Raw genomic sequence first — 27,916 nt, 5'->3', positions numbered from 1 at the left:
ATACATGCATACTTAACCGTAACCTTCACAGCCTTCATGAGAGGTACAGCTCCAATATGCCATGTTAAGACTTTGAGTTTTACCTCTCTGAGCACCAGTTTGTGCCAGAATTTACACCAATCTGCATTTTTGCACATTTATATTTATTTTCAGTGCAAATGATCCTTGAATTTATCTGAATTCTTGAGTGTGTCTGTTGATGTTCATAAAGGTTCACTTTAAGATAACGAGCAGACGTGATAAGCAAAGAATCACTTCAGAGGATGTCATTTTACGCTAAAAGCCACATGAAACAGTGCGAGCACACTGAGCGTCTGTAGAGGAAATGAAGGCGAGTCGCCTGCAGCGCTTGTACTGCAGAAACTCAGTAAGAGGAGGGGAGACCGAGCGTTCTCGGTGAGGTGTGAATTCTCAGAAACAGACTTCGATGGCAAGAAACAGATGGGCTGATCTGCGAGTTTGTGTCTTTGGACAGTGACCCAGTTGCAGATGTGGAGAATGTTCACACTGGTGCAGTCCCAGAAATTACCTGACAAATAGACAGCACTAAGTTTGCTCAAAGGCTCCAACGTCCCACTTTCCAGTTTCCTGAGCTGATTGGACTTCAAGCTCAGTTTCTTGAGTTCTGCAAGTCCTTGAAAGACATCCGGCTGCAGGCGAGCTAGCTTGTTTCCATCCAAGATGAGTTCTTTTAGCTTGGACAGCCGGACAAAGAGCTGGGGGGGCAAACTGTCCAGGCTGTTGTTCTGTAGCAGAAGCCTGCGGAGGTTGTGGAGGAGATGAAAGGTGTTGAAAGCGATTTTATGAAGCTGATTAAAGCTCAACCTGAGCTCTTTGAGTTGAGTCAAGCCTTCAAAGTCATAAACAAACAGCTCTGATAGATGATTGTTGCCCAAATCCAGTCTTGCAAGTTTTCTGAGACCCATGAGAGCATTTGGGGTAAGTTTAACGATCTGGTTCTGATCTAGTGCCAACTCTTTTAAACCAGTGAGGTCCCTGAACTGGTGTGGGTGTAAAGTGGACAGGCTGTTGTTGGAAAGTCTCAGCGACTGCACTCTCAGTAAACCATGGAAGACCGAGGGATGTAGGGACTTAATGTGGTTGTCATGCAGGTGTATCTCCCTGAGGTCATTCAACTTATGGAAAAGTCTCTTGGGGAGGTGTTCCAGAGCGTTGTGCTCCAAGTTCAGCTTCTGTAGTGACCTAAGTTTGGCGAACACAGCAGGGTGGAGCTCCACGATGTGGTTGTATGACAGCTGTAGTTCTTTTAGTACGTGCAGGGCATCAAATACCCCAACTGGTAATTCAGAGATGTTGTTGTTGTCCAGCTGAAGCTCTTGCAGACTCGTCAAGTTACTGAAAACATCAGATGGAAGTGATGTCAGTCTGTTTCTGTACAAATCCAGAAATTCAAGGTGGACCAGGCCTTTGAAGACACCGAAGGGAAGAGAAACTAAGAAGTTTACACTGAGATCCAGTTCAGTCAGGTTGGCCAGACCTGTCAGCGACCCATTTGAAAGAGTGGTCAGGTTGTTGCTGCTCAAGTCGAGATGGCCCAACATCCCCAGTGTGGAGAAGGAATCCTCTGGAAGGATCATTAGGTTGTTCATTGCGAGATTCAGAAACTCAAGCTTATCTACATCCCTCAGTGCCTCAGCTGGAACAGCGACCAGCTGGTTTCCACTCAGGTCAAGGTGTTTGAGACCAGACGCTCCTCTGAAAACAGTCTCTCCCACATTTCTGATTCTGTTATTTGACAGAACAAGTTTCTGTAAAGCAGCGGAGTCCTCGAAAACATGATCCTCTATATGTGTTATACTGTTTAGACTGAGGTGGAGTTCAGTGAGGTTTAGCGCTCCCGTTAGCACGCCTACCTGTAGCACTTCAATCTGGTTATACGTCAGAAACAGCGTCTTCAGATGCACTAACCCACGGAGGAATCCAGTTGATGGATGTTTGAGCTGGTTCTTACTCAGATCTAACAAGGTGAGAGCAGGGCAGTTGAGGAACTGACCAGCGTGTAGATTCTTCAGGCCGTTATCTCGCAGCAGGAGCTTGAACAGCTTCGGCATATTGGGCCAAACTGAGCTGAGTGATGCACCCAGCTGGTTCTGTGTGAGGTCCAGGACCTGCAGTATGTACAGAAAGAACAGTGGAGAGTCATCCTATTTCTAAAAAGTCCTGCTGTATACAGACAGCAGCAGGGACATCAATTCAGTGGGTTATTGTGGAGTTATTTTCAAAAACATCCCACAGAAGGAAGTTACCAGGCTGCTGTTTCATACCTGCAGCTCATCCAGCCCGCTCTCTGGTACTTCCTGTATCTGGTTGTATGGGATGTACAGCTTCTCTGTGCCCTCTGGCAGCTCAGGGATCTGCTCCAGTCCTTTTTCCGGACACATAACAGTGGTCAGGTTGTAGAGACACCGGCAGGCGGGTGGGCAGAGGTCAGACGGCCACACCAGGAGTCCGAGGGAGGCCAGAGTCAGAACTGCCTGCATGGTCGGCTTCAGTGGAACACAAGAATGAAATATCCAAGCAGTATGAAACTGTTCCCTCCAACAAAACAAATACCTTTTACAGCCAATATGCTATTAAAGTTATTTTATTAGTACATGTTTATTTTTTAATAATCATACTCGTCTTTGCCATTACATAATCTTTCTTTCTCTTGAATTCACATTTGAAGACAATGGTTATTTGTGAAATATATATTGTAGTTTAGGCAACATTAAGAGTTATACATTTTCTCTGTGCTCAAACATTGTGATGCTGAATAACTCGACATTTCATTTAAGTCAACGCTTACCTCTAATGAGAAGGCAGTGCTCAGAAGGTTTTTCTAAAAGCTAAGAACTGCAGACTGCAGGCTCTCTTCACTCTCCACTGTAGAGCACAAGCTCTTATGGTTCAGAGGAAGATGTGGGTGTGAAATATACAAACCACTCAGAAACTTGAACTGGTTACAGGAATCACAGCTCAGCAAAAAAAAAAAAGTCCCTCTGAACACTGACTGCAACTTCAGATGAATTATTCTAGAGAGAAAAAAGGACTCATGCAGAGCCCTTCATAATGTTTGGTACATCTTTCTCTGAGTTCCCCTTCTGCTCATCAGTGTAAAAATCTACATTTACAGACATTTTCATACATTTCAGGAGGCAGGTGTGTCTTTGTCAGAGACGACTATTCACAGAAGACTTCATGAACAGAGATGCCACACTGCAACATGCTAACCACTAGTTAGCCACAAAAACTTTCAGTTTGAGGAAAAAGTCCTTAAAGGAGCTGCAGAGTTCTGGAAAAAGATGTTCTGGACAGACTAGACCAAGATGAACCTGTATCAGGTACTATGGCTGCCACAGGTACTGGTACACCTATCTTTTTATGATTATGCATTTAACAGACACTTTTATCCAAAGCGACCTACACTCATATGCATGCACACACGCACATAAATATATATATATATACATATATATGTATATATACACATAGCCTGAGCAGAAAATGTACACTCATCAACCTTGAACATGGCGTCCAAAAATGGCGCAGTAAGAATTAAGGTCGTCATGTGAACAATTACATTTACAACTCGTGGAAACATCTTTGCAACATTTACGGTAAATCTTCAATATTTTTTTGTAACATAAGAACATTCAACATTACCATTCGTTATGACTGAAAATATTAGCACGTGGCATACAACCAGAAAACTCAACGGAGTCCTAAAGAAAACAAATCACAGGTCTGACAGGTCTTTCATTACTTATATTATTATTATTATTATTAGTGTTGTTGTTGGTGTTGATCTGTTCAGATTCATGGGAGACGTGCTTGTTTCCTGCCGTTGCCATAGTTTATATTATACTTTTTTTCAGCGTGTGAAATACCATGTGTGGCCTGTGAGCGTGAGAACTTGTTGAAATGCGTGCGTCTCACTTGAGAGACTTGGGAGCCCTGAGTATATCCATTTAACGGGAGAGAACAGGGCACTGACAATACAGCCTCTAAATAAGGCATTATCTGTCTTTATTGCACCAATACTTTAAGACGAATTAATGAATGAACACGTACTATTACACTGTTAAGTTAGAGCTGCTATGTTGTTGTTATTGGGGGCTATCGGGGGGGTTTATGGAGGGCTTTCTTCACACGCGTCTAATGGGATGACGTCATCTACGCGCGCCGCTGCAGCACAGCTCATTCTGCTCTGAGAACAGTGGCTGTGTCCGAAATCATTCCCTAACAACTTTATAGTGGCCACACCATTTTGTAGTGGTGTCCGAATGTTTAGGGATTTTTGATGCTCACTATATAGTGCACTCAATGTATCCCACAATTCACCGCGAAATGTAGTGAGCATCTGATAGTCACTAACCGGAGCAAGATATCCCATAATGCATTGCCAAAAATTCTCAGAAATTTTCAGAAAACTCTCTTTGACAAACTTTAACATGAAGCCAGTGACAAAAGTGTTTTTACAGATAAATTGTGGTTACTTTAGTTTCTAACAGGAAATGAGAAAGAATAAAACTGTTTAATAAAACTATTTTCAGAAGTGTGTGAACACTTCAGTTTCTGCACAGATATGATCTAAAACATCAGATCTGACACACAACTCCTCCTAACAGCAGGAAGAAGACACCCTGTTGTTACACTTCGTCATTCTTTAAAGAAATAACCCAATGAGTTTGAACTGTGTCATTGGACAAATGGATGGGATTTTGGGGAGCTCATAGAAAGTCGGGGCTCATCTAGAACAGGCTGCAAAACCCTCAGCCAGACTGTGAACAGAAGGGGTCAATTTAAACACTTCAGTAGCTGTTGTTTAGCAGTCTGCCATGATATAAAGGAGCACATTTTGTATTCTAAGCAGCTAAAAACCTCTCACACCATGTTAATATTCATGAATCGGTCATCAGGAGAACGCTGAACAACAATGATGTGCATTACAGAGCAGCGAGGAGAAAGAACTGTTCTCCAAAAAGAAAGGATGAAAAGCTGCAAAGAAGAAATGTTTGGACATCTGCGTGTGAACTGAATCTAATAAGAAGGAACTCACATAACAAAACAATGACCTGAAACACAAAAGTGAATCTTGGTTTAAAACAGAGCTGAAGTTAGAAGTTTATGAGAGGAAACCCACTGATGAGGAGAGGATGAGGTGTGTGGAGTGTGTTCACCTACAAAAAAAGCCTTAGTTTAAACTGAATGATTTCACTGATTTATAGTTTTGTTAACCTCACCCTGAACAGCAGCCGACTGGTGTGGAGTTTTTTTAACAGAAGAAACCCCCAAATATTAGAAACTGCTCTTATTTCTTTCAGTGCTATCATGGAAGGCACGTTGGACCGTGACACTCACATTTGTCCCAGCTGGTCCACTGTGGACACAACATTTGTTTAAATCATTTAACCAAACACGAGCTCAAAAAACCTCAGATTTAACTCATTTTCAAACACACACACACACCAATACGGCCTCGAAGACTGAAAGAGTTCATCATCAGCGTAAAGTCTGAAGTCTGAAGCTGCTTTTCCGATGTAGAAACTCCTTCATCTGGACTGTTTGAAAAATCCTGAATTTATTTGAAATAAGACCAATAGTCTTGGGTCAAAAATAAGCTGAGTTGGACTATATTTTATATTAATATAATAATACAAATTTTCTTCTAGATTTTACAATATATATATGCATATGTACAGGGTGCGTTTTGCCCCCCCCCCCCCCAAAAAAAAAAAAAAATTTAAAAAATTAGTTTACACGTCCTACCCTCTGCTGAATTATTTTTATCCTGGGTGGAACTAAATTTAACCCCCCACCCAAAGTATTTTCACAATTACATCGTAATTATTACCAGCCAAATACAAAACTTCCGTGTTCACTTTGATCGCGCTCGCAGAAAGCAGTTTTACTTTGAAAACCAACCGGATTTTCTTGCGTTTCACAACTTCCAACTTCCTGTCTGCGTCATCCGCGCCAAAACAAAAGCTTAAATCAAATGGAGAAAAAATTTAAGGAATCCAGAGCATCATATTTTACAGGACAAATACATATACACAAATAATATACACAAACAACAAATATATATACAACAAATATATAGTGTTTTCTTATCCTAACCTATAGTCTATCAGATTAATCATTAAAAAAATTTAAAAAAAACATCTTGACAGCACATTGTGGTATTTCATGTTTTCTGTTGAACTGATATCGTGAAAGAATTAAAATTTTATTTCTATTTGACCAATTTAAATTTTTGACAAATATTCTGAGAAAATATTTCTGCAAATGCAGCGGTTAACTTCACGTTCAAAACAGGCCGACCGCCTACGTTATCTAGCATAAGGTTTATCTACACAAGAATCAACAGTTTTCATGTTTTCACACTGTTGTGTGGTAATTTTTCTGAATAAAATGTTTCTCAAAATTACCCCCCCTCTGTTTTTTTCACAAATCGCACGCTGCTCATATCCCAGGTAGATGTACAGTAGGTAGCGTAAGGGGGTCTTGCCTAGGGAAACCTTCCTGGGTCATGATTCAAAGGCAGCAATCTTACCATCCAGTCGTCAATTAAGACAATTCAATACAGCCATCTAAACACAAATTTTAACTCTATGTAGAATATAACACAATCTTCAACGTGCATCAGTGACAACATAGTAACATCATGTAGAGGATATTAAAGATGAATCACCTGAACAGGGACTTGAACCCTGGACCCTCAGATTAAAAGTCTGATGCTCTACCGACTGAGCTACCCAGGCTCTTTTTTGTCCATATCGATGATGGAAAATTACAGTAAATGCCTCCAAACTCATTGGATTGAGCTTCATCCTGCAACGAGATGATGATCCCAAACATCCTGCTTTAATGTACCCACCGTTACTCTGTCCCAAACATGACGGAGCCCTGAAATGAGGGGGACTGTGTATAAAAAGAGTTGTAATTTCTACCTGGTGGACTGAAATGTGCACTTTAATCATACCTGAGTTGTTTGATTTAGATTTTTTACACAGAGGAGCAGAGAGGGAACTCGGAGACTCATGTTATGGAGGGTTCTGCAGGTGTCAACACCTGACTTGTTCACAATGAATGGGTTTATAATAACATAGTTTCCCCTTATTGTACGACTCATCTGATCATTTAGTCTCACACACACATTTTGGAGACGTCTTCTTCTTTAATCTGGAAATCATTATTGGCCTGATTATAAAACTCCAAACGTCAGTTTAACATAAGAGAATCCATTTTTATCCCTACCACTACTGCTTATAACAAAGACTGACTTACAGTACCATTTTCTGTTGAATAAACTCCAGAGATATTTAGTCCAAAGACTTGTGATCTGTAAAAATCTTTGCAGAGAATTCTGCCTCGAAGAAAACAAAATGACAAGCCTGTTAATCACAGCCTGTAAGTGAGGCTGCTGCAGGCTGTTCATGAAGTTCTGTCATTAAGCTTCATCCAGTAAGATAACGCTAATTGAATATTATTTGGATTTAGATGTAGAAACAAAAAGTTATCAAGTCCTGTACATATTTGGCGACAGTTTTGCTTTAAAGATGCAGTAAACTAGTACACCGCAGTATGTTACCAGACTGACTTGTTCCTCTTAAAGTTGGCTTTACGCTGCCTGGTTCTTCCCTTCAATAACAGCCACGTGTTTACTACAGCAACACTGTCAGCTCTGCACCAACAGATGGAGCTAAACTCTTATAATATCTGGGGTTCAGCTCAGTAACTTCACCTCAGAATTGTGGTTGAGTTTAAAAGCTAATTTTGTATCTTTGGCTGACTTTTGTGGAGGATAATCTTTAACTTCTCCCTGAAAGTCTTCTATTCTGATCATTTCTTTCGGGGCTGCAACTTTCTGGTGTGCAGTCGTTTGTTTCCACCTCGAACTTTGCAGCCGAAGATTTCCAAACATGTCTTCATTGGTTCGATCAAGTCAGCTGTCTCTTACATTTTGCAGACAAAACCAGCTGTTTCACCACCTAAAGCTGGTCATTTAGTAAGAAAGATCACTGCTTTGAAAGTATTACCTGACACTTTTTACCATTTTTATTTAAAGTTTATGCTTAAATCCCATGAATGACGTCAACGTGCACATTTAGCTGCCTGGCTGGAGACATAGAGCTGTACAGTAGGTCAGGCTGGCTGTAATCCTTTCCCAGATTACAGTTCAGGGCATTGTTGGAGGAAGTGTGGGAGATTGGCAGAGACGGCGGCCATTACAACCAGCTAAAGTGATTTTTGTTTTGTCAACTTTTACAGCTTCTCAGTGAGGAAGATGTCTCTGTTTCTAACAAAGGATCACTGTTCTTCACCTCACCTTTTGGGGGAGAAGTAACCATTCTGAATGACTTTAAATCCAGGGTTTGTAAAGGAAAATTAGGATAAATGTGCTTTAAGATAACTGATGAGGCTTTTCTGACTTTTTTTTATTTAATTGGTGAAATTTTACCAAAAGCTTGAGTTGCTTTTTTTTTAAGTGATGGAGTGATGATGCTTTGCAGCAGAGATTAAGTTAAGTTTTTTTAAAGCTACACATCTTTTTGTGTGCTTACGGTATTTATTTGGACTCTTCTTTGAGAGTGAACATGTTGGAAAGCAAGTTTTTCTGTTCCTCGCCTGCTCAGAGGGCTGTTTTGAGGGTTTTTGTTTTATTTAACCCGCTAACATGTCATCAAAATGTTAAATCTCAATGAGGATCATAAACACATACTTGTTTATGCGTTGATTCTTTCTGGGTCAGCCTGGTCCATGTTTGGATCGATTCCTGCTGACGTGCTCAGAAGCGGCACAAATCACTAGCTGTTACATGCACACGTCACCCCCAAATGTAGAGAACAACAGAGACAGACTCACCCACCACCACCTTTACTTTTCCATAGCCCATTAGATGTATTGACAGTTCCACATCCAGTATTTTTTTGGCTCTAATTGGTTTGCACACAGCTGACTAAACTGAGATGCTATCGATGCTGATGCACTCTTTGTTCACTGTGTTCAGTACAGGCTCTGCAGTCTGTGGAAATATGGACCGCTGCTCTGCTTGATCTTTACAGCATCGATCCTCCTGCTGTTCCAACAGCAGCACTCTGCTCTGCTGGTAGATGCCTTTCTCTGTCTGATGACAGTAAATCTGCTGGTATCAGTCTGCGGGGATTCAGGTCACTGAGGGTCTCGGTCATAACTTGGAAATAAGACTGCAAGGGAAGGATGAGGCCCTGGGTTCGCTCCAACAGGTCCAGATCGGTCCAGGTAAGACTTGTGTTTACCACCTTGTACTTCAGCCATGTAAAGACTCCTTGGACTTTGAAGAAAACAAAACCCCAGAAATCAAGATTTATGCTGCTATGAAGCTTCAGACGTCCTAAACCAATATTTGGCTGAAAGGATTTCTTTCTTCTGATCCTCGACTAACTTCATTAGATCCGGAATTTACATGAAAATGTATATTTTTATATTCAATCATTGAATTTCAGTTCAGTTCTCTCAGACTTCTGCATATTTCTTCTTCCAAAACTTTCTTTAGCTTCTTATTTGTGGAGAAGCTCGCTGAAAATTGATCCCACAGCTCAGTTTCACTGTTGAAACAACTTCACACTCGACATCAAATATGCGCAAATAAACAAGCGCCGAAACATTCAGAGAAAGAGGCAGAAGCAGGAAGATGTGCAGGCTAATTATTTGCAAGGTGTTTAGATTGTGGATGTTCCGGATTATTCAGAGATGGAAACACCAGGATGCGTCTTAATAAGCATAAAGACAGAAAGGATTTGACAAAGTATTACGTTCCAACCATAAAAGATGTAAAGCTCATAAAAAAGTAATAGAAGTTGTGCTGCAGTGCAATGCAAAGCCACTTTTGTGGGAAAGAAGGGTGTCTTTTAAACTAGTAATATGTGAATATGATGCAGGAACAACTGTGTTTCTTAGCTTTATAGGTGGGGTAGATTGCACAATAAACAGATTGTAGTTCTGGGTTCCCATTACGCTGCACGGTAGAACTTCATAATGCGTAAATTCAAAATGATAAAAACTGTTTCCCTCTGGTTTTGTGCAATTCAAGAGGATTTCAAATCAGGTTTTAGAGAGCTTGTTTTTAAGCTTAATCTATTTATTTGTTTATTTATTTGTTACAAGCAGTTCTGAGCTCAGCCTCCTCTTGTAGATGTGCTGGTGTGCTTAAACACACACTGAAGCAAAGCAGATAGCGCTCAAAAGTCCTGATCCAGTCCTAATTACTTTATATTTTCCTTCCAAGCAGCCAGACTTTCTTGTTATCTTTTAAAGTGGTTAATAGTGAATAATAGTTCTCCAGCTTTCTGAAGGTCTTTCAAAGCTTTTCTTTGAACATTTGCTGCTTTTTCACTCATTTTCAGTCCAGTCCTTGTACCTGATCATTTAATATTGACCGATGAATCATTCAAGTATAAAAAAGGCTCCTAACTCAAGGGATGAACCAGTGTTGTGTCGACACATAACAGACAACTTGGAAAAGAAACTATTTTAAATTGTATCTTTAGGCACTTTGTTACTAGCAGCCTGTCACAAAGACACATAATTTGTTCCCATTTCTTTAGTTTAATCTCTGAAAAACAGCAAAGAAAACACAGTTTGACAGACAGAAAATAGGATTTCTGCAGCAACAAGGTGATTCCAAAGAGCTATTAGCTGAAAACTTGGCATATCTCAGCATGGTGTGCAGTGTGTCCTTAAAACATTTGAGGAAAGAGGAAAGTGGAGGACAAAAGAAGAAGTGTCAGGCCTAAAAAACTATCTACAGCAGATGAACAGGATCTGAAAGTGATGTCCTTAAGAAAGAGGAAAAAATCCAGCTGTGACCTGACAGGACCTGAGAGATGCATCTGGACCTTCAGCTGATCCATCTACTGTTGGCCCAAGCCTCATCAGAAATGGTCTCCATGGAAGGGTGGCTGTCAAGAAGCCATTCTTAAGGAAGGGAAACAGGGAGAAAAGGCTGAGCTATGCCAAATGACACAAGAAGTGGACTGAAAATCAGTGGCAACAGGTCTTATGGAGGGATGAATCCACCCCAGAGCCCGGACCTCAACATTATTGAAGCAGTGTGGGATCATCTGACAGAGAACGGAACAAAAGGCAGCCGACATCCAAAGAAGAGCTTTGGGATGTCCTTCAAGAAGCCTGGAGAACTATTCCTGAAGACTACTCAAAGAAATGACAGAAAGCTCGACTCAGAGGGTTCAGGCTGTGATGGAGAATAAAGGAGCTCAGACCAGATATTCACTTTAAAGAACTTTACTAACTCTGTTTTGGTCTTAAATACTGTATTTACATTCATGTTTGCACATGTTTCAATAAATCACTGCACCTATTTCCTCCTTTCTTGGGAATGTATAAAGAGGTGAGGAGTTGCTCAAGACTTTTTCACAGTACTATGTAAATCCTACTTTTTTGTAGGCCATTTGCTTCTTTTTTAATGAATAATGATAATAAGTAACAAGCAGGTTGCAATGTGGGGTAAACAATGCTATACTTCATTGTGAATGTTAACAACAATAGTCCTTTTAAACTGTCAATGAGTGTTCATTAATTGTAATCCTGAGCCTACAAACACAGATGAGAAAGCAGCATACTTCCTTGTTGGAGGCCCCAACTAATGTCTGATACCATAAATGTCTCTCTGCCTCACACACCACTGCACCTCCTTATGAATGGAGTAATTGTGCTTTTAAAGACATGGGGGAAGGGTTGGTTGATGATCTTCTGATACTGTTGGAAATATGGGGTCTTGTTTAACACAAAATCTGTAACTTTGTAAGAGTTAAACCTGTTGATGGTCAGTAGCTTGGATCAATTCCTGTCAAAAATACCAATTACACAAGAAAAGACATAGATGAAAGGTTGGATCTGTTTACTGACCACGGATGTGGGCATTGATGGGTCTTTCTAAAGCTCATGTAATGCCTGGAATAAGACTCTAAATCCAGATGAGTTGATGAGAAGATGTCAAGAAAGCAGAGCACGAACAGAATGGAGAGAAAAGAGGAAGAAGTTTAAATAATTTCTTCCCTTGACTGTCATGGGAAATGTGAGATCGCTGACGGATAAAATTAATGTGCTTGGAGCCCTGACGAGGATGCAGCAGGAATATCAGGAAGGAAACATTATTTTTCTAAAGAGTAATCACTGCAGAAACAACTCCAACACCTCACTACTCAGCTTTTGGACTGTATCGACGGACAGAGACTTCAGACAGAGTGATAACAGTAAAGGCGGAGGATTTCAGTGTTTGTTAACAACAGATGATGCAATCCTGGACTGCAAAGGAGCGTCTCTACACATTAAATAAACTATTGGCTGTGAGTTTCTGTACATGTTGTTTACAGGGAGAGTTCATCTGCGTTACCTGCCAACTCATCAGCTTTTTTGCCTTTCCCAAATTCATTCATGGTATGTCTGAAAATTTCAACCCCAACTCTCTCTGGTAAACTTTCTAAATGTTGTCAGCTGATTTTTTAAATATTTTATTTTATTTTTTATTATATATCTGTAACAATAGCTCATTTTAGCGTAACAATTTATGCTGCAGCAACATAGTTTTGCTTTAGGAAATCATAAACTATTCCTGAATTAATTTGAATTGTGTCCTGAAGACTGTGTTGTTTTCTAGGAAATACAATTCAAGTGAAAAATTATTAGAACAATATAATTTAGTGGTGAAATTTAGATAATAAACAAATCATTGAGGTAAACGAGGCTTTAATCCTCCAGCGCCGGTTTTGGCACTCGGATAACTGATTTTGTGCTGAGTACCTGAAGACAGCATGACTGAACAGAGAGGCGCGCGCGCGTGTGTGAGTGTGTGTGTGTATGTGCACGCGCGGTCACAGACGTCCTCGCCGCTGACGTCCCTCCCTCTTTCTCTTGTCACCGTGTTTCTCGGGAGGTGGAGAGGGGGGAGACCCGTTTTTTGTCGTCTTTGACTAAGAAAACAAGTGCTATGTGTCTAGAACGGGAAGGAGGACGTTTTCGAGTTCCGACGCCGGCGACTTCTCATTCACCGCGACACCGCTTGCTACCAGACCGAACGCGAGGAGCTAAAGGCGGACTGGACTAAGAAGAAGAACCGGAGTCTGGCTGGGAGGCGGCACATCCGCCGCTTTCTTTAATACAACTGCAGTTGGTCATTGATTTATTTTCTGAGGCCGTGTCTGTCCCTCGGCAACCAGAAATGCTGGCTCAGCTTTTTCCTGGTTCTCTTTAAAGTGACTCTTCCTTTATGGGAGCGGCCGGTTTGACTTTTGTTATCCGAAAATGTCCCATTAGCTAGCTAACAGGAAAACAGAAACTCCCCCTTCTCCTGGTGGTCGGGGGGACACAGAGCCCACTGTGTTTTCCTCTTATAGCGCTACATATTTACCTCAATGTTTTTGTTTTCTTGTCTTTTTCACCTGAAGATGATACAGCAGCAAGTAAACCGGTGATAGCCGGTGAGGATTTCCAGTTTTAACGATCCATCCAGCGCCAACTGAAATGAGACGGTAGCGCCCGGGAGGGATTGAGGGGAAAGTGAAAAGCTAAGTTGGGGTTTCAGAGTCTGAGCTGTTAGTTGGAGTAACAACAACAAAAACAGACAGACATGAGGTGGTTGTAGCTAACCAATTTGTTTTCAACGCGTCAAATCTAAGCTGGATCACTGTGATCTGTGCTGCGTTCAGGAACTGTGACAATGAGGATTGTTTGAGAAGGTTAGCTGCTTTTACCTTCACACACTGAGCCTGGTGGGACTAAGAGCCAGGCTTTTCTTTTTTCCTCTCTTTTTTTTTTTAAATCAGTCGAACACAACCCCTTTGCCCAGTTTTATTTATTTCCTCGACGGCGACCCACACTCAGGGACGAAAATGTCTTTACGCACGGCACTGCCTGGGAAAGAGAGGAATCCGGACCATGTAAGTAAATTAAAACACACGGGGCTTGTTTGTCACCTTTCTGTCGCAGGTTTAGGCTACAATTAGCCTTTATGGTGTTCACCCTCAACCATCAGGCCCTGAGATTGGTCTGCCATGTGCACAGAGCAGCTGCAATCAAGCAAAACGCGCTAATCCACCCCCCCAACTCATTTGGGACAGGTTGCTTTTGAATAGCCTTGAGAGGAGAGGATGGAGACTGAAATGGGAGACAGATGATTGGGTACAGGCTCATTTGTTATACCGATTACCCACTGAAGCACGATGGAAATTTCTAATCAATAAGTTACCCCCCAGAAAACCTACACTCTCACCTTCCACCCTCTTCTTCTACTGGAGAATTAATTTAGCATGTTTGTCTTCACCCAGCTGATCAATAATTAATGCATCCAATGCAAGGCCACCCAGCCATTCCACACCCAAAGCACCGTGGGCACCATGCCTCATCTCCATCCCTCCTTAATCACCTTGCTGTCATCATCCACACCTCCTTTGCCTGCCTGTTCCACCATCTGATCTGTCCTTCTGCTTTAACGAAATCTGCTGTGTCAGGCTAGCCAGGTTTGTCCTGCTGCTGTTTTCTGTGGCAGCATCTGTGCTTTTGGTAGACTGGACAGACTTTTTTTTTTGCTTTGTTGCTTGATGTAACATGAACATCTCTGTCCTCTCACAGCAGACTGACATCAGAGGTGCAGCTGTAGAAAGCCTCCCCGCCTTTATCTCAAGGACACCTAGCTTACGCCAACCTTAGCAGCCTAAAATATCCCTCTGTCCCTTTGATTGTGAGGCTCTAACAATGAGCTACTTCCTTAGAAATCACCAGCCAGCAGCTGACTAAATACACAATACTTCCCTATGGAGTGTAAAGGTTATTTTAAGGGTATGTCATCACTGCCTCGGTCATTGTGTGTCTGCTGCTGTTTTAGATGTTGTAAACATAATTTCTCATTCTATTTGGATAATTTATCCTCCTGTAACTGTTTTTCTTTGTGTTCACGTTGTCCTTTTGCTGCAGTGACTTTGTGCAATGTTTGAACCAAAGGATTGAGATCCCTGTGTGACACTTTAATGTAAATCTTGAACATCAGGGACAGTAGATGAAAGCCATTCATGGGAAGGAGCTCCACCTCCTATTAGCCTGCCTTCTCTAACTTTGCCTCTGACTCCTGGATTGTTGCACTTAGGTGTTTATTGCCTGTAGCCCTTAGTGGGAAGCAGAATGGACGGGTATTTTGGCATGTACAGTACCCTGTTGTGGCTAGTTTGAAGACTTTTTCTCAAGCCACACCCAAAGTTATACCTAAAACAATTATGGTTATATTTAGCTGGAGCCTACTTTACCAATAACAAGTAATAAATGGAGCTTTTGGACGTGCATGAGCCACTCTTGGACCCTTTAACCACATTTCATAGCTACAAGAATAGTAACAGAGCATCTTAAACATTCTAAGTGCCTGATGTAATTTAATCTTTATCATATTTTCTCATGATTGAGAGCTGGAAAAGTCAGTTTTCTGATGATCTTCACCAATAGGACAATTTAAATGACATTTTTTGTTACCAGCCATGTAAACACATGTTTTCTCCCCCCGCTGGAACATTTTTTACATGAAAGCTGTTACGAAAGGACATTTTTTTTATTAAGACGGTGCAGGAAATAAACATTTTATCTGGAAGCTATGCAGCAGAAACCATGGCAACAAAGGGGGTCCTCCGTATCCCCACCTCTCCATTATTCCTCCTCCTTCCCCCACCCTTCCTCACCCGTCTTTATCTATTTTAACAAACGCTCACATGCACAGTCATTTGCTCTCAGTACACTTACAACTGGCTGCTGCTTTCAAACTGGAGGTGTTACCTCATCTAAAGGGGAAATAGGTGCTGATACTTTCAGAGCCGTCTAAGAACAATTCCACACGGTGATCAGTTTGAAAATGCACTTTATGATAAAACTTCTCCCATGTTAAGCTCGTAGTCTGGTTTAGTCTGTCATAAAACATAAAAGCTATAGTAGTAAGCTCCGAGGAAAGGCTGAGTAAATAGATGGGATGTATGACTGTTTCTGCATAGTTGTTGCATGTGTTTTATTTTGATATCTAACTCAGAAAGTGAGTCTAGCTCTAAGTTGCTCAACCTTATCAAGAACACCATTGCACAACTCGGCCTGTGATATTCACCCTCCTGCGGCTTTGTCATCTTCTGAGATCGTTATCACCGCATTGAGTTATTATTCAGTCACAGCTCTCATGACATGACAGCCAGCATTTTCACACCCGGGTCCCCAATTTGCATACTTGTACTCTCTGTTCCCTCCGCCAGCGCTACCCTGTTGTTCAAGTCTCACCCTCCATCGTTTTTATAAAAAAAAGTTGGGAAAATGCAACATCTGTCCGGCTCCAGGATTAAGGTATTGACGTGTCTGTGGCCTGTTGTTTATAGCTTTTTTTTTCTTCTGTTGCACTAGCAACAAGCTCATCTTACAGAAAGACATAGCTGTCGCATGCCAACCCATTTGGCGTGTTCTTAGAACAATTTCTTGTACTTTTGCATGTCATTTCATGCTCCCTAGTTCAAGGATGTGACGTCCTGCCCTGTACTTTCACCCTAACCTAAACTTTTTAACAGTGGTATTATGGTATGTAGTTTATAGGAGGAGACCCTCCACCATACTGTAGCCCGACCATGTTTTAAAATGCATATAAACAGCATGTAATGTGCAGAAAGCGGCCTGCTGTTTTTAAGCACTGCCATGAGGACTTGTTGTTTGTTCATGCCCTTAAATATGACCAAAAAGGACATCATCCAAAGTTGCCCCCTTACCAGAGGTATCAAATATATCAAATAAGCATTTTCACATCAGAGCAAACGTCACTTTGAAGTGTTTTGTTGAAAAGATTTGACGGGTCTTTACCGAAAGTAACACATGTCACTTTCCAGTTGGCTTAAAGCACTTTGTTAGGGTCCCGTGCTGGAGTGGAGACACCCGGATAGGCTCCAGGACCCCCCCCCCCCCCCCCCCCCCCCGTGTGACCCTGATTTGGATGAAGTTGGTATGGAAAAGGGATTAGTGGACAACAAGGGTTAGACATCAAAACTACTTGGGTATTGTTGGAAAACAATCATGGTTGGGGCTTAAAAGAATCTCAATCATCGCTCTGATGGACTCTTACCATCATGAGAACGTAATTATAGCCGTATCAGTCCTGGTGCTTCCTAGTCCTCATCTTTAACTCTTGTTTCATTGCAAAAATAATTAAATGAACTTCTCCTCTCTTCCTGGGTTTTTTCCCTCTGTTTTGTCTCCAAATGCAGAGGACCTTACCTGATGAGCCAAACCTGCTTATATGCAACTTTCCTTTTTCTGTGTTTTTTTCTCCTTAATAACTACCAATAATTGTTCTTAGAGGACCAACGTGAAGAAAACCTTTCATGTTAAGGCACTTTGTCCAGTGTAGAGTTCAGTTAAAACCTAATGGTAGACGTCCTTAAACGTGTAAGAAATAGGTTTTTGTTTTTGTTAAACTGTGGAAATGGGCAAACGATTGAGCTTTGGAGTAGGTATGAGGTTCTGTGCAAGTGTGAGGGAGAAAAGGAAGTCCTATAGCGAAGTCATGTAGTGGGTGTGGGTGAGTGCTTGTGGGCACATGCACAGCTGTGTGTTCTTTCTAAAAAGGCCAACATGTCTGCCTTACTGTTCGCGGCTGCAGGGCAGAGCAGGGCTTTTGTGTTCCCTGGACAACAGAAAGATTCATGAAGCTGTTGTCCTGGCATGTTCCCCAAAAGCTGGCATGAGGTCTGATGCCCTCGCTGGCATTCGTTTCACCCAGAAAAGCACCAGATACAGACATGGAGAGCTCCAGGCTTTTAATCATCTGGCCTGCTGAGGCCAACTGAACCATACATGATCGGTACAAAGGCAGGCAGGCTGCTATTAGATAACCTATATTTGTCGCAACGCCATGCTGATGTGTAACTGAAATGTGTGTCAAGAGTGCAATGGTAGCCCAAAGGTCAGAGAAGTGGGACAGTTCCACGCAGATGTCTGGTATAAATCCCTGAAGAGGTGATTGAGTTTATGTCTGTTCGTCCTGTTTAACCATGAAGTGAAAAGGAACGAGTCAGAGCTCACGCATTTAGGTGTAATAGTTAGTGGAGGTGATTCAGCTGAGAAATGTAGAGCTGGGCAGCATCAGGAAAAGAGCTGAGAAGCTTACCAGGCCTTCCTGTAAATGTGTTGCTCAAGAGCATATCAGTGGGAGGTTTTCCAGGATCATTTTCAGGATCTGCTTCCCCTCTTAGATTGATATTACCAAGCGCCGTGCTTCTTTCTGTCTGTTGTTTTTGGACCCTGTTTTTCCAAATCGCATCTTCTTCCTGTGGATGAAGTTTGAGAAACCGCTGATGTGGCTCTTTTCTTTTCATTCAGATTCAGCCACCAGAGGATGTTTGATTTAAAATGGTGACTGTCGTGAAGTGACTTGTGTTCCTTTTCTGGCATATCTTTTGACTTCCCACATCTTTCCGGCTCTCATGATTTGATTATGACTCAATTTTTAACAGTTTGATGCCTCTAAATGTCTTGTATTTGCAGTAAGTTGCCACACATGAATACAAGCAGTCAAATAAGTCTCTGAAACTCACAGTTTTCTATGATAGAATAGGTTAATAGATCCTTGGCTGTGAACGCTGCCACAAAGTGATCCTCTTCTTCTTTACACTTACGGTCACCGGCACAAAATCCAAATTTAACTGTCGTCGCTCTTTGTTAACACGTGTTGTCTACCTGCCTGCCCGTTGGGTAATTCTAGCTAAGAGGTTGGTCAACGACTGCTGAACAGGTGGCGTTTTCTGCAGATCGAGCTACCATGTGAGAATGACACGTTCAGATTCACAATTACAAAAACGAACCAGCATAAAAGACTCTCAGATGCTCACGGTTGGAGCACACAGTCGGTCCGTTGTGGTCATTGTGTACTGAACCGCCCTCTTCTCCGGCTCTCTGGTGTCGGCTTATTGTCCTCGGTGCCTCTCCTCAGGCCTGAGCTGGAGTAGTTTCACCCGTGCAGATATAATATCAGTGCTTCCTCTTAGCATGTGTGAAACTCATGTCGGTTTCTGTACGAAGCTCATCTCCTTTTCTGGTCTGATCATCAACCCAATGTTATTTACTCCTTTTTTTTTATGCATCAGCTTCTTTTAACTTCCTGTAGCACAGGGACAATGTGGACAATTATTGTGGTTCTCAACACATCAGACGGTGTTTGCCGTGGATATTGTCAGGCAGAGGAAATGTTGCAGCCCACTGCTTGTGTCCATTAGCTGCTGAAAACCAGGAGCTTGTAATTTAATCGTGTTCAGCAGAAACACAGAGGCTCTCAGGATGTTATTTTCACAGTACTTGATGTGTCTGTTCGTGCTTATTGGGTTTTTTTATAAGCAGAGTTGGTAGTTTATTAAAAAACAAATACTTTAAACAGCTTTAGCTCTAGTTTTCGAAGCCATTCCGTAAAGTTTTCATTGATAATGATCAGTGCTGAAACTTTATCACAAAGCTTTACAAACGCAGAAAAGTTTTCACAGAAAAGGTAATGCTCTTAAATGAAATTTTAGCTCTTATTTGTGGGAGGAAAACACAGCCCACGTTGTTGTGGTCGTTTCCAGTTTAGTTTACATTTATAAAAGAAAGTTGTGAGTGACTTTTGCATGAAACTGAGAGCCTTGAGATGGCTTTTGTTGTGAATTTGCACCGTATAAACAAACAGAATTTGAGACATACAATCACAGGGAGAGAAAAATCCGTGCATGTAGAGACTGAAGCGGCGGTCTAGCCGAGGAGTGACTCAGCACTTGTTGATCCAAACAGAATAAATCTGACCCTTACTCAGCCTACTCGGATCATTACAGCCATGTGGGGAACGATACACTGAGTAATGTGGCAGAAGTCCAGAGGCGAGCAGAAATGCAGCCATGCAGTGTCCTGACACTGAGGAATCCAGTTGCATTTTGCATACTGGAGCCTGATAATGCCAGGCTGGATGAGGGAGGCTGCCTTTAACCCCCCCTGCTGGGAAGTCGTCCTCTTCTCGTTGGAGCTGTCTGGCTCAAGTTGGCAGTAATAGTTGGATCTTAGTCACCCTGTTCGCCAACCGAGCCAATGAAAACCCAGATGGTTCGTCTCTTCTTGAAACCCATCCAAGGTATTTTAGCATAATGACTAATGGACCCAGCCAAAGGAGCATTTATTTGTGTGATTTTTCTTTGCTGTTTTCTACCTGAGTATACCTTTTTAAAAGGGATGTTCTTCCATCTGTGCAGCAGATTTAATCCTTAATAACTTGTCTTTAACCGGCCGAGACGAGAGAGACTTTTGACTTGATCAATGGGCCAGAATGTTAAAATTGCACTTCCAGTAAAAACAAAATTCCTCCTGCCTTTGGGACAAATGCAGTGCATGCAGTCCATGTCAGAGAGAAACTGTGCAGCCAAACTGGTTTGACTAATGGTTATTGGTAGGAATTTCAGTGAGTGGCAGAAGCCAAAGAATGTCTGTCGGCTGCTGAGTTGCTTTTAGTGGTGGTCACATTTTCTCTCATAAAAAGCAGAAGCAGCTTCAGAAGTCACAGGGGAAGATGCACTACTGTGTTGCTCCATTTCCAACACTTATTTTGCTTCAGATTTGGCTTTGGGAGCACTGCTTATGACTCACGGTGTCATTTGCACCCCCACGCTAAAAGAAAGTCAGTTCTTTAAAAGCTTTTCATTGCCATTTATTCCCCCCAAAAAAGGCTTTATCCAAATAACGCAACCTTCAAGTGTTCGTCACGCTATTCCAACAAAGGGAAGTAAACACTGTGCTGGTGACACAACAATCGGACGTGTTTATCATGTCAGCAGTGCAGCCTGAAGTCTCTTCAAGTACTGGAAGAACACAAAGCTTTCAAATTTATACTTTAGGTCCGGGGCACTAGCTGCGAAAGTATATTACATTTACTTTTTATTCTTCTGTTGGGTCCATTTACAATGTTATGTGGATCATTTGCAGATCGAGTGAATTTTGCAAACTGCAAATATATTCAGTGTTGTTTACTGTAAAAGAACGAAGTTAGAAGTTCGTTTGTTAATGCGCCGTAAGACCAGGAAAAGCTTTTTTGTGCTTCTGTGTGTGGAGTTGAAGCAGCGTCCAAACTTAAAGCAGCTCAAGAAGAAGTATGAAGAAGAGGGAGTGTCTCCGTTTATTTAGATTCTGGACTGTAACGAACTAAACCGGAGGTTCTTGGCTGTGATGTGTGGATGTAAAGTTGTATATTTATCACGTATACATTCTGCACAGTTGACTGATATGATAAGAAAAATAACCGATGACTCACGGAGAAGGCGTGGGATTAGATAAGTGTGCACCTCTTCCGCTTTTCGGATGTGTGAGCAAAATCAACCATAGTGGAGCTGCATGATACTGTGTTTTGCTTACGTTTTTCAGCCATAACATTATGACCACCTTCCCCGTATAGAGTGCGTTCTTCTCATGCTGCCCAAAAGAGCTCTGACCAGTTAGTCCAGGCTCTGGACTTATTACCCTGCTGATTTATAACCACTGGCTCATATGAAAATATCAGTGCAAGGGTGCAACAGCCACCTAAGTATGATTATATGGCCCCATGGCTGCATCTGTATCGTATCGACCTGTGGTGAATCCCGCTAATTCCACCTGACAAACGAGCAATAAGTGGCTCCTACAAAACTATTTAAACCGTCTTTTATCAGCCCGTGTCACCGTGGATCCCCAGTGGTCAATCCTGAATGTGTAAGAGATCCAAGTCATTAGCCTCAGAGGTCAACGTTTGCAGCCCAATCCTTTAGTTTAACGTATTAAGTGAGGATATTTTGGTGAAAAATCTGTTGCTTTGACATCACTTCTGAATGAGTTTATGCTCTAAACGATGTGAGTTTTTTGTTTTCTCGTGGGGCCTGCCAGGAAATGCTCGCCCAGCATTGCAGCGCGACATGTGACACGTCTGCTGTCATCGCTGTGACATCTCTCCGTCCAGGACAGGAAGCGACGCAAGTTAAGCTCTTGCAACTTCCCTTTGCTCTTGTCTCACACTCCTGATGGATGGTTGAGATCTGAGAAGTCTTTACAGAAGTAAACGACTGACATATATTGGATATATTCAATATAGAAAAGATATGTTTACGGCTTTTTTAGTCTTTGACGGCAGAGATCAATCAGGAAGGTCAAACTCTGGTTGTCTGGTGTGTCTTCGGCTGCCCCCACAGATGTGATAGATGCAACATTATAATATTGTTGTCAGTGATTTGGGATTAGTTGGTGCACAGTTCCCTAAAATGACAGGTGTAAGCCCTCTGTGCGCCATCTTTGTTCCTTTTTGAGTGTTTACTCATGAACTGAAGTCTTTACACAGAAAAATTGGCCTTCGAATGTGCTTTGACAACTGTGTCTGGACATGTTGATGAGAAATCTAATCCAGTGACCTCCCCCAGTTGGACGACAGTCACCACTTTTTCACAATCACCAAACCTTGCTTTACAGAGTTCTTTTTCTCTTTGTTTGTCTGTAAGAACGGTGCAAATATCAGAGTGTAGGAAACAGGACAGATTCGAGCTGATGTGTACATACCTTTTTTTTTAATGTCTTTTTGATGATGAGAGTCTGTCGTCGTGGATAATGGAGGAAGTTTGTGTCAGGGTCAATGACACACTAGTCTGCATCTGCAGAGGAAGAGAAACTGGCTTGGCACCATGTGTCAGAGTGTGTGTTCGCAGAGGTTCAGGATAGCTGAAGATTACACCATTCCTCTGTTGGGCACCAACGTCACGCATCCTGTCTTTACTCAGCACCGTCCCACCAACACACGCACTCAGAGCTGCATTACGTCCCTCTCTCAGGGCGTGGTTCATTGTTTGGAAACACGTTTTGTGTTCGTCACACTTTGACTTTCCCTCCAGCTCAATTTAGAACTATGAAGCTCAGAAAATGACGATTGCTTTCAACTTTGGCTCGCATGGGATGTCATTCACGAGCCCCGCACTAGAAAAGGCGACGTTACCGACATTAACACTGGAAAAAGGGGGTAACCCTGCTCTGGTTTTAGTGAATCTGAATCATGAAAGATCAGCAGACTCCTGTTAAATCGAACTAGGCGCACATTCACAACACAAGAGCTGTCTCGACTAGATATGAGAGTTTCCATTCATATGCATTTTATTCAGCCTACGCCCACACAGACCAGCACAGATGGAAGATAGTTGCTGTGCTGTAGAAAAGCTATTCATGCCAGACATGCAAACCAACATTCCACAGTTGCGCCACATATATTTCTACGATTCGTTACCACCTTTTTGTTCTTGTAGAGAGGATGTTTACACCATGTCTCTGGTGTGCATCATTGGATTTTGTTTAAATTGAAGATGGGAGCAAAATTATGTATTTGTTATGGTTTATTCTCATAATAAACATGTTAAAAACATTCAAAACCTTTTCCACGGCTGGCCACAAGGAAGTTCAATTCCTTCTAAACGTCTTACAACAAAACTCTGACTGTTTTAATGTTAATTTCTTTCTTTAACTGTTTCCACCTCCAGGCCATCTGTCAATGATATAAAGTTTAAATCTACAGCCTGCATCTTTATTATTGTAAAATGATTCACCCAAAAACTTTGTTCATGCTGGTTGTTTATCAAAGTAAACGCACTCCCAACACCTCCTAATAGCTTGAAATATGGCACAGAAGTGCTGACTTTGGGGAGAGTCGGTTCAGATGCTGAGCTTTTAACGCTGATTTGATTTTGAAATCAGTGCAACTTTGTATGGATTTAACCTGGTGTGACCCCTCCAACAGTTTACAGGTTTAAGAACAGCAGAGCGAGTAAAGATGTGGGGCATCGTAGCTTGACTGCGCACACCTAACCATCCACCCTCTATTCCAAATGTGACATTACATCTATAATGATGGGAGGAGGGGCTTTGACCTCACATCTACCCACTCAAATACCTCTGCTGCTCCGATCCGCTAGAATTAGAGACCCCATCGCATCTTTCTCAGCCACACACACCTTCTTTTGAATGAAACTGCATAGTAATCAGCAGGAATGGGTGAATCAATAGACTGCTGCAATGGGATCAGTGTGATGGAGGGCAGACTTGGAGCTCAAATATATGAGTTTGCTGAAAATGAAGATGGCAGTGGGAGACAAAAGAGAGGGTGTGCCCAGGCAGGGGAAGGAGAATAGAGGGAAGGGAGGAAAATTGATTTGTCTGGGGGATGGGATGAGCCAGGGGAGAGAGAGGAAGGGGGGAATTAATGGGGGAAGGGTGAGGAGGAGGTGAAAATGAAGGTGGCTGAATAATGTAGACGAGGAACACAGCTGCCGAGTGTCTATAGTTCTGCAAATGCTCCTCAATAAATCCTCTAAGACTTTCCTTGAATGTTTAAAGGCTGCAGAGGTGGTTACTTTATAGCTTTATTGTTCACAGGATTTCATCTGTAAACTCACGCATGTGATCAAGTTCATAGAGATCAATGAAATAGCAAAAATTAGGCCGATTTTGACCCTTTTCTGACGTACTGATACATGTGAATTGGGTTGGCATGAACATTTTCAGGAAGCCAAAGCACTTATTTGTTTATTAACATAATAATTCTTGTATTTAAAGTGCAATGAAATGTTCTGCTTTCTATTATTTAAAATAATTATTTATACCTAAAATCATGGTGAGGACGTGTGAAGGGAGAGCTGTTCGAAAGGAGGAGTGATTCAGTCCCCTTGAGCCCCAGAGGATGCTGGGAAAGGCTCGGAAGGTGCTGACGGCCAATCAGACTTTGTCTTAGTCATCAAATGAACGGGTGGGAGGGGGAGTCGACGCAGGATGAGGCGGATAAATGTGGAGGATGGGGAGAGGAAAGGTAATCTGATGAACTGTGTGCTCATTACGGTTTTTATCTTAAAGCATCGTAAGTTCATCTAAAACCTCAGTTTGACAGCAATATTTACTTAGTTATTTTAAACACAATTTATTCACTTTAAACATGTTAACATGAATATAGAATGAATTAAACGACGTAGCACATAAGGAAAAACAAAGTAACACGTTCAAAAAGGGAGTTGGAAGAAGCAGAAGCTAAATAAATCCCAACACTCATCTGCAGTTAATAACTAAGGAGCTTTATTTTATTTTGTTTTTCTTCCTGTTGATATCCTAAACTTCCATCCATCCATTTTCTATACCCACATAATCCGTTGGTCGGGGTATCCTAAACTTCTATCCTATATTTGCATATATTTGCACATATACTCATAGAAACGTACATACAGCGATGCAAGGGATCCATGAAGAAGATAAGTGGTGCGAACACCAGGTCATCACCTTCCTCATTAATAAAACTGGGAAAAAACACAATTTTTAACCACTTTTTGAATTGAATTATGCTGGAACATTATTTGAGTTCATCGATCAGTCTGTTCCACCGTTAAACGCACCACTCTCAGCCTGTCTTTTCTTAAATAATTTGGTCAGGTCGTAGGTTGTTATTTGCTTTACACATAATTGGAGCCTTGTGAAAATGAGCCATATGTGTATTTTAGTATATACCATCTGTATATAAAAGGCCCAGGTGATTTATTGCATGTTCTTTTCTCAGATTTCTCATTTCTAACGTGTATATTTCCTTTTTAATGCAACTCACCAGCCATATAGTTTCCTTCTGTATCATAAAGTCTACAAAGTTTAATGTGTTGACATTGATAAACTTCTGTTGAATTCTCACTCTTAAACGTTTAGACTTTTATTTTGGCGGATTTAGTCCAATAAAAATAATGCCTGCCCAGTTTTAAAATGTCTTGTAATTTGGCGTTGAGCGCCTCAGGACCCGATGGTTTTATGCTTCATGGCGTCAGATGCTTGGAGTTTTAGCCACAATGAGTCGTGACATCAGTCACATGATTCGTCAGCTGACCCGATTGGTTGGCGCCTCCGTTGAACTCAACTGTCCACGATAGAAAAGCAAAGCTGCGGACCCGGAAATCAAAGTAAACGAGGAACGTTGGTGCCTGAGATGTGTTCTTAAAACTCTCAAATGAACCAAAACTGCGTTTAAAGTTTTGCGATGATTTTGGCCCAATGCGTCCCGCAGATACCAGTGAAGTCCAGGAAATGGGGGAAAGTCTCGTTTGTTCTGGTGATTTTCATCGTGACTATTAACACGACTGTCTTAGATCTCAGAAACTGGCTTAAATCCCACCAACTGCCACTATTCTGTCATTTCTCCATGCTTGTTAAAGCATTAAATAACAAAAATCTGAGCTCATACTGTTCACTTAGCTGTTTTCATGGTAAACAGGCCTGAAGAGTCTCTATCGCTTCCTGTTTCTTTTTAATTTCCTTGTTCCTTACGTCATCCCCACTTCATATGAGCAGTTCAGGATGGTTTGTCTCAGTTGGACGTTTCTGTTTCTGCACAGAGGAAACAACAAATTAAAGGCAGATATTCAATCAGTGCCATTTGTCTGTTTGTAGTTACGCCATCATTGAGTCGTTGATTTATATAACAGTTGACGCTCGGCTCCTGGTTGTTGGTTTCAGACCAAAGGCTTGTTGTGCCTATCAGCAGCGTATCAGGGTACATCAACGTCATCCAGCCACATGTGGCCTCGCAGTCAGTCATGAATGTGAGGAATGCAGACCTTGAGGGGTCAGTTGAGATAGACCTGGTTACGCTTGTTTTTCAACATTGGGTGTTTGGTACCAGGCTGCCGCCACATGACTACAGAACCTCATTCTTTGTCACGAGCTTTTTGTCGGTCGCTCTGTTGATATTATAAAAGGGAGGCGCGTCATTTGGAGAGTGTTCGTCTTATCCACCCGTTTATGTTCTATATGAATGTGTTAACTCTCAGTGATCCTGATACAGACAGAAAATGAACATTTAGAGCTTTTTTCCTCTCTCAGATAACTGAGTAATCGTTCCAGCGATTATTGATTTTTATCAAGGCACCGAAAACAAGAATGGGAACAAAGTTTCAGGCTCTAAGAATCATTATATAAGTATATTTTAAAACAGTTTAACACAAATTGGATCATCAACCGGGGGTCTTGTGATTCATTTGGGTAAAACCAGGCTTTGAGTTTCATACGTTTTCGTTAAATCAGCTTTAGTACGGAAGAAATAACGAGCAGTGTTGAGTCATACGTAACGGTTTACCTGTCTTGCTCTCCTCAGCATACCTCCCTGTCGGCCAGCCGCTCAGAGAAGGGTACGGGCTGGTCGAGCCGCTCCCTTGGGGCCAGATGTCGAAACTCCATCGCCTTGTGCTCGGATGAGCACCCTCACATCGGCAACTACAGGCTGCTGAAAACCATCGGCAAAGGCAACTTCGCCAAAGTCAAACTGGCACGGCACATATTAACCGGCAGAGAGGTAAGTTAAAGGCACCTTAAAGTCGTCTTTCTGCGTGACAGGAAACTGCGAAAGTTCATTCTCGTCAGAAAACATGTTCACGAGTCGTATCGAACCTCCGAACCTCGGGGTAAAAGCTTCTGCTTTTGGGGGGCGTCAGAAGCTAAACGGAGCCCCGCGGCAGAGTCGAGGCCTTCAACCTTTTGAAGAGAGGCAGTCAAGTTTGTCCTTGGCGGGGGTTTATATCTGCGCGTTTGAACACACTGAAGTCTTTCTTCTCATAAAACTCCTGACCTACATTAGAAGAGTCGATATCTCCGGGCTCAGGAAACTTTGTGCAGCGTGATCATGTGAAGACGGCTGCGCTCGGCCCACATAAAGCAGAGGACGGTCACATATCCGCGGTTTACAGCAGTGGCTTTACGCAGTCAGTGTCCAGGTCACCACAGGTTGTTAAGCCTCTTACGGAGCCTTCTTGGTTTATTTAGTAGATTGTAGCCTCTGTGTCCTCTGCACGCTGTAAAACGGAGCGCTTTGAACTTT

The 27,916-nt window shown here is 42.0% G+C and overlaps 2 protein-coding genes and 1 non-coding gene across 6 annotated transcripts in view; 1 reads left to right on the top strand and 2 right to left on the bottom strand.

Annotated features, from left to right (window-relative positions):
* Positions 1-19: 19 nt before the first annotated feature.
* LOC140314052 (uncharacterized) lies at positions 20-2,875 on the bottom strand. The gene is made up of 3 exons (XM_072392079.1): positions 2,810-2,875; positions 2,286-2,507; positions 20-2,129 (listed from the first exon to the last, which is right to left on the bottom strand). The coding sequence occupies exons 2-3, from the start codon at positions 2,499-2,501 to the stop codon at positions 267-269; spliced, it is 2,079 nt and encodes a 692-aa protein (XP_072248180.1). The 5' UTR covers positions 2,502-2,507; positions 2,810-2,875; the 3' UTR covers positions 20-266.
* Positions 2,876-6,694: 3,819 nt separating this feature from the next.
* On the bottom strand, positions 6,695-6,767 carry trnak-uuu (transfer RNA lysine (anticodon UUU)). The gene has a single exon. It is a non-coding gene; the product is annotated as a tRNA-Lys (tRNA).
* Positions 6,768-12,895: 6,128 nt separating this feature from the next.
* The window catches only part of mark4b (MAP/microtubule affinity-regulating kinase 4b), a 50,255-nt gene continuing 35,234 nt past the window's right edge, over positions 12,896-27,916 (top strand). Inside the window, exons 1-2 of one of the 4 annotated variants that reach the window (XM_072392078.1) lie at positions 12,896-13,943; positions 27,197-27,394. In XM_072392078.1, coding sequence (XP_072248179.1) covers positions 13,896-13,943; positions 27,197-27,394 — 246 coding nt within the window. In that variant the 5' untranslated portion in view covers positions 12,896-13,895. The remainder of the gene's footprint in view (positions 13,944-27,196; positions 27,395-27,916) is intronic. The other 3 variants (XM_072392076.1, XM_072392075.1, XM_072392077.1) reach the window with 3 other exon arrangements.

This window comes from Leuresthes tenuis, unplaced genomic scaffold (assembly GCF_036924035.1).
Source record: "Leuresthes tenuis unplaced genomic scaffold, fLeuTen1.0.hap1 SCAF_9, whole genome shotgun sequence".
In the NCBI taxonomy this organism is placed as follows: Eukaryota; Metazoa; Chordata; class Actinopteri; order Atheriniformes; family Atherinopsidae; genus Leuresthes; species Leuresthes tenuis.
Note: the sequence above shows the minus strand (reverse complement) of the source record. Positions and strands in the feature narration are given on the sequence as shown.

Excerpts from the sequence above, each read along its gene's own strand:
- LOC140314052 (XM_072392079.1), bottom strand. The coding sequence starts at position 2,501 with ATGCAGGCAGTTCTGACTCTGGCCTCCCTCGGACTCCTGGTGTGGCCG. Across the intron at positions 2,130-2,285 it reads GCGGGCTGGATGAGCTGCAG|GTCCTGGACCTCACACAGAA; the intron begins GTATGAAACAGC and ends TACATACTGCAG.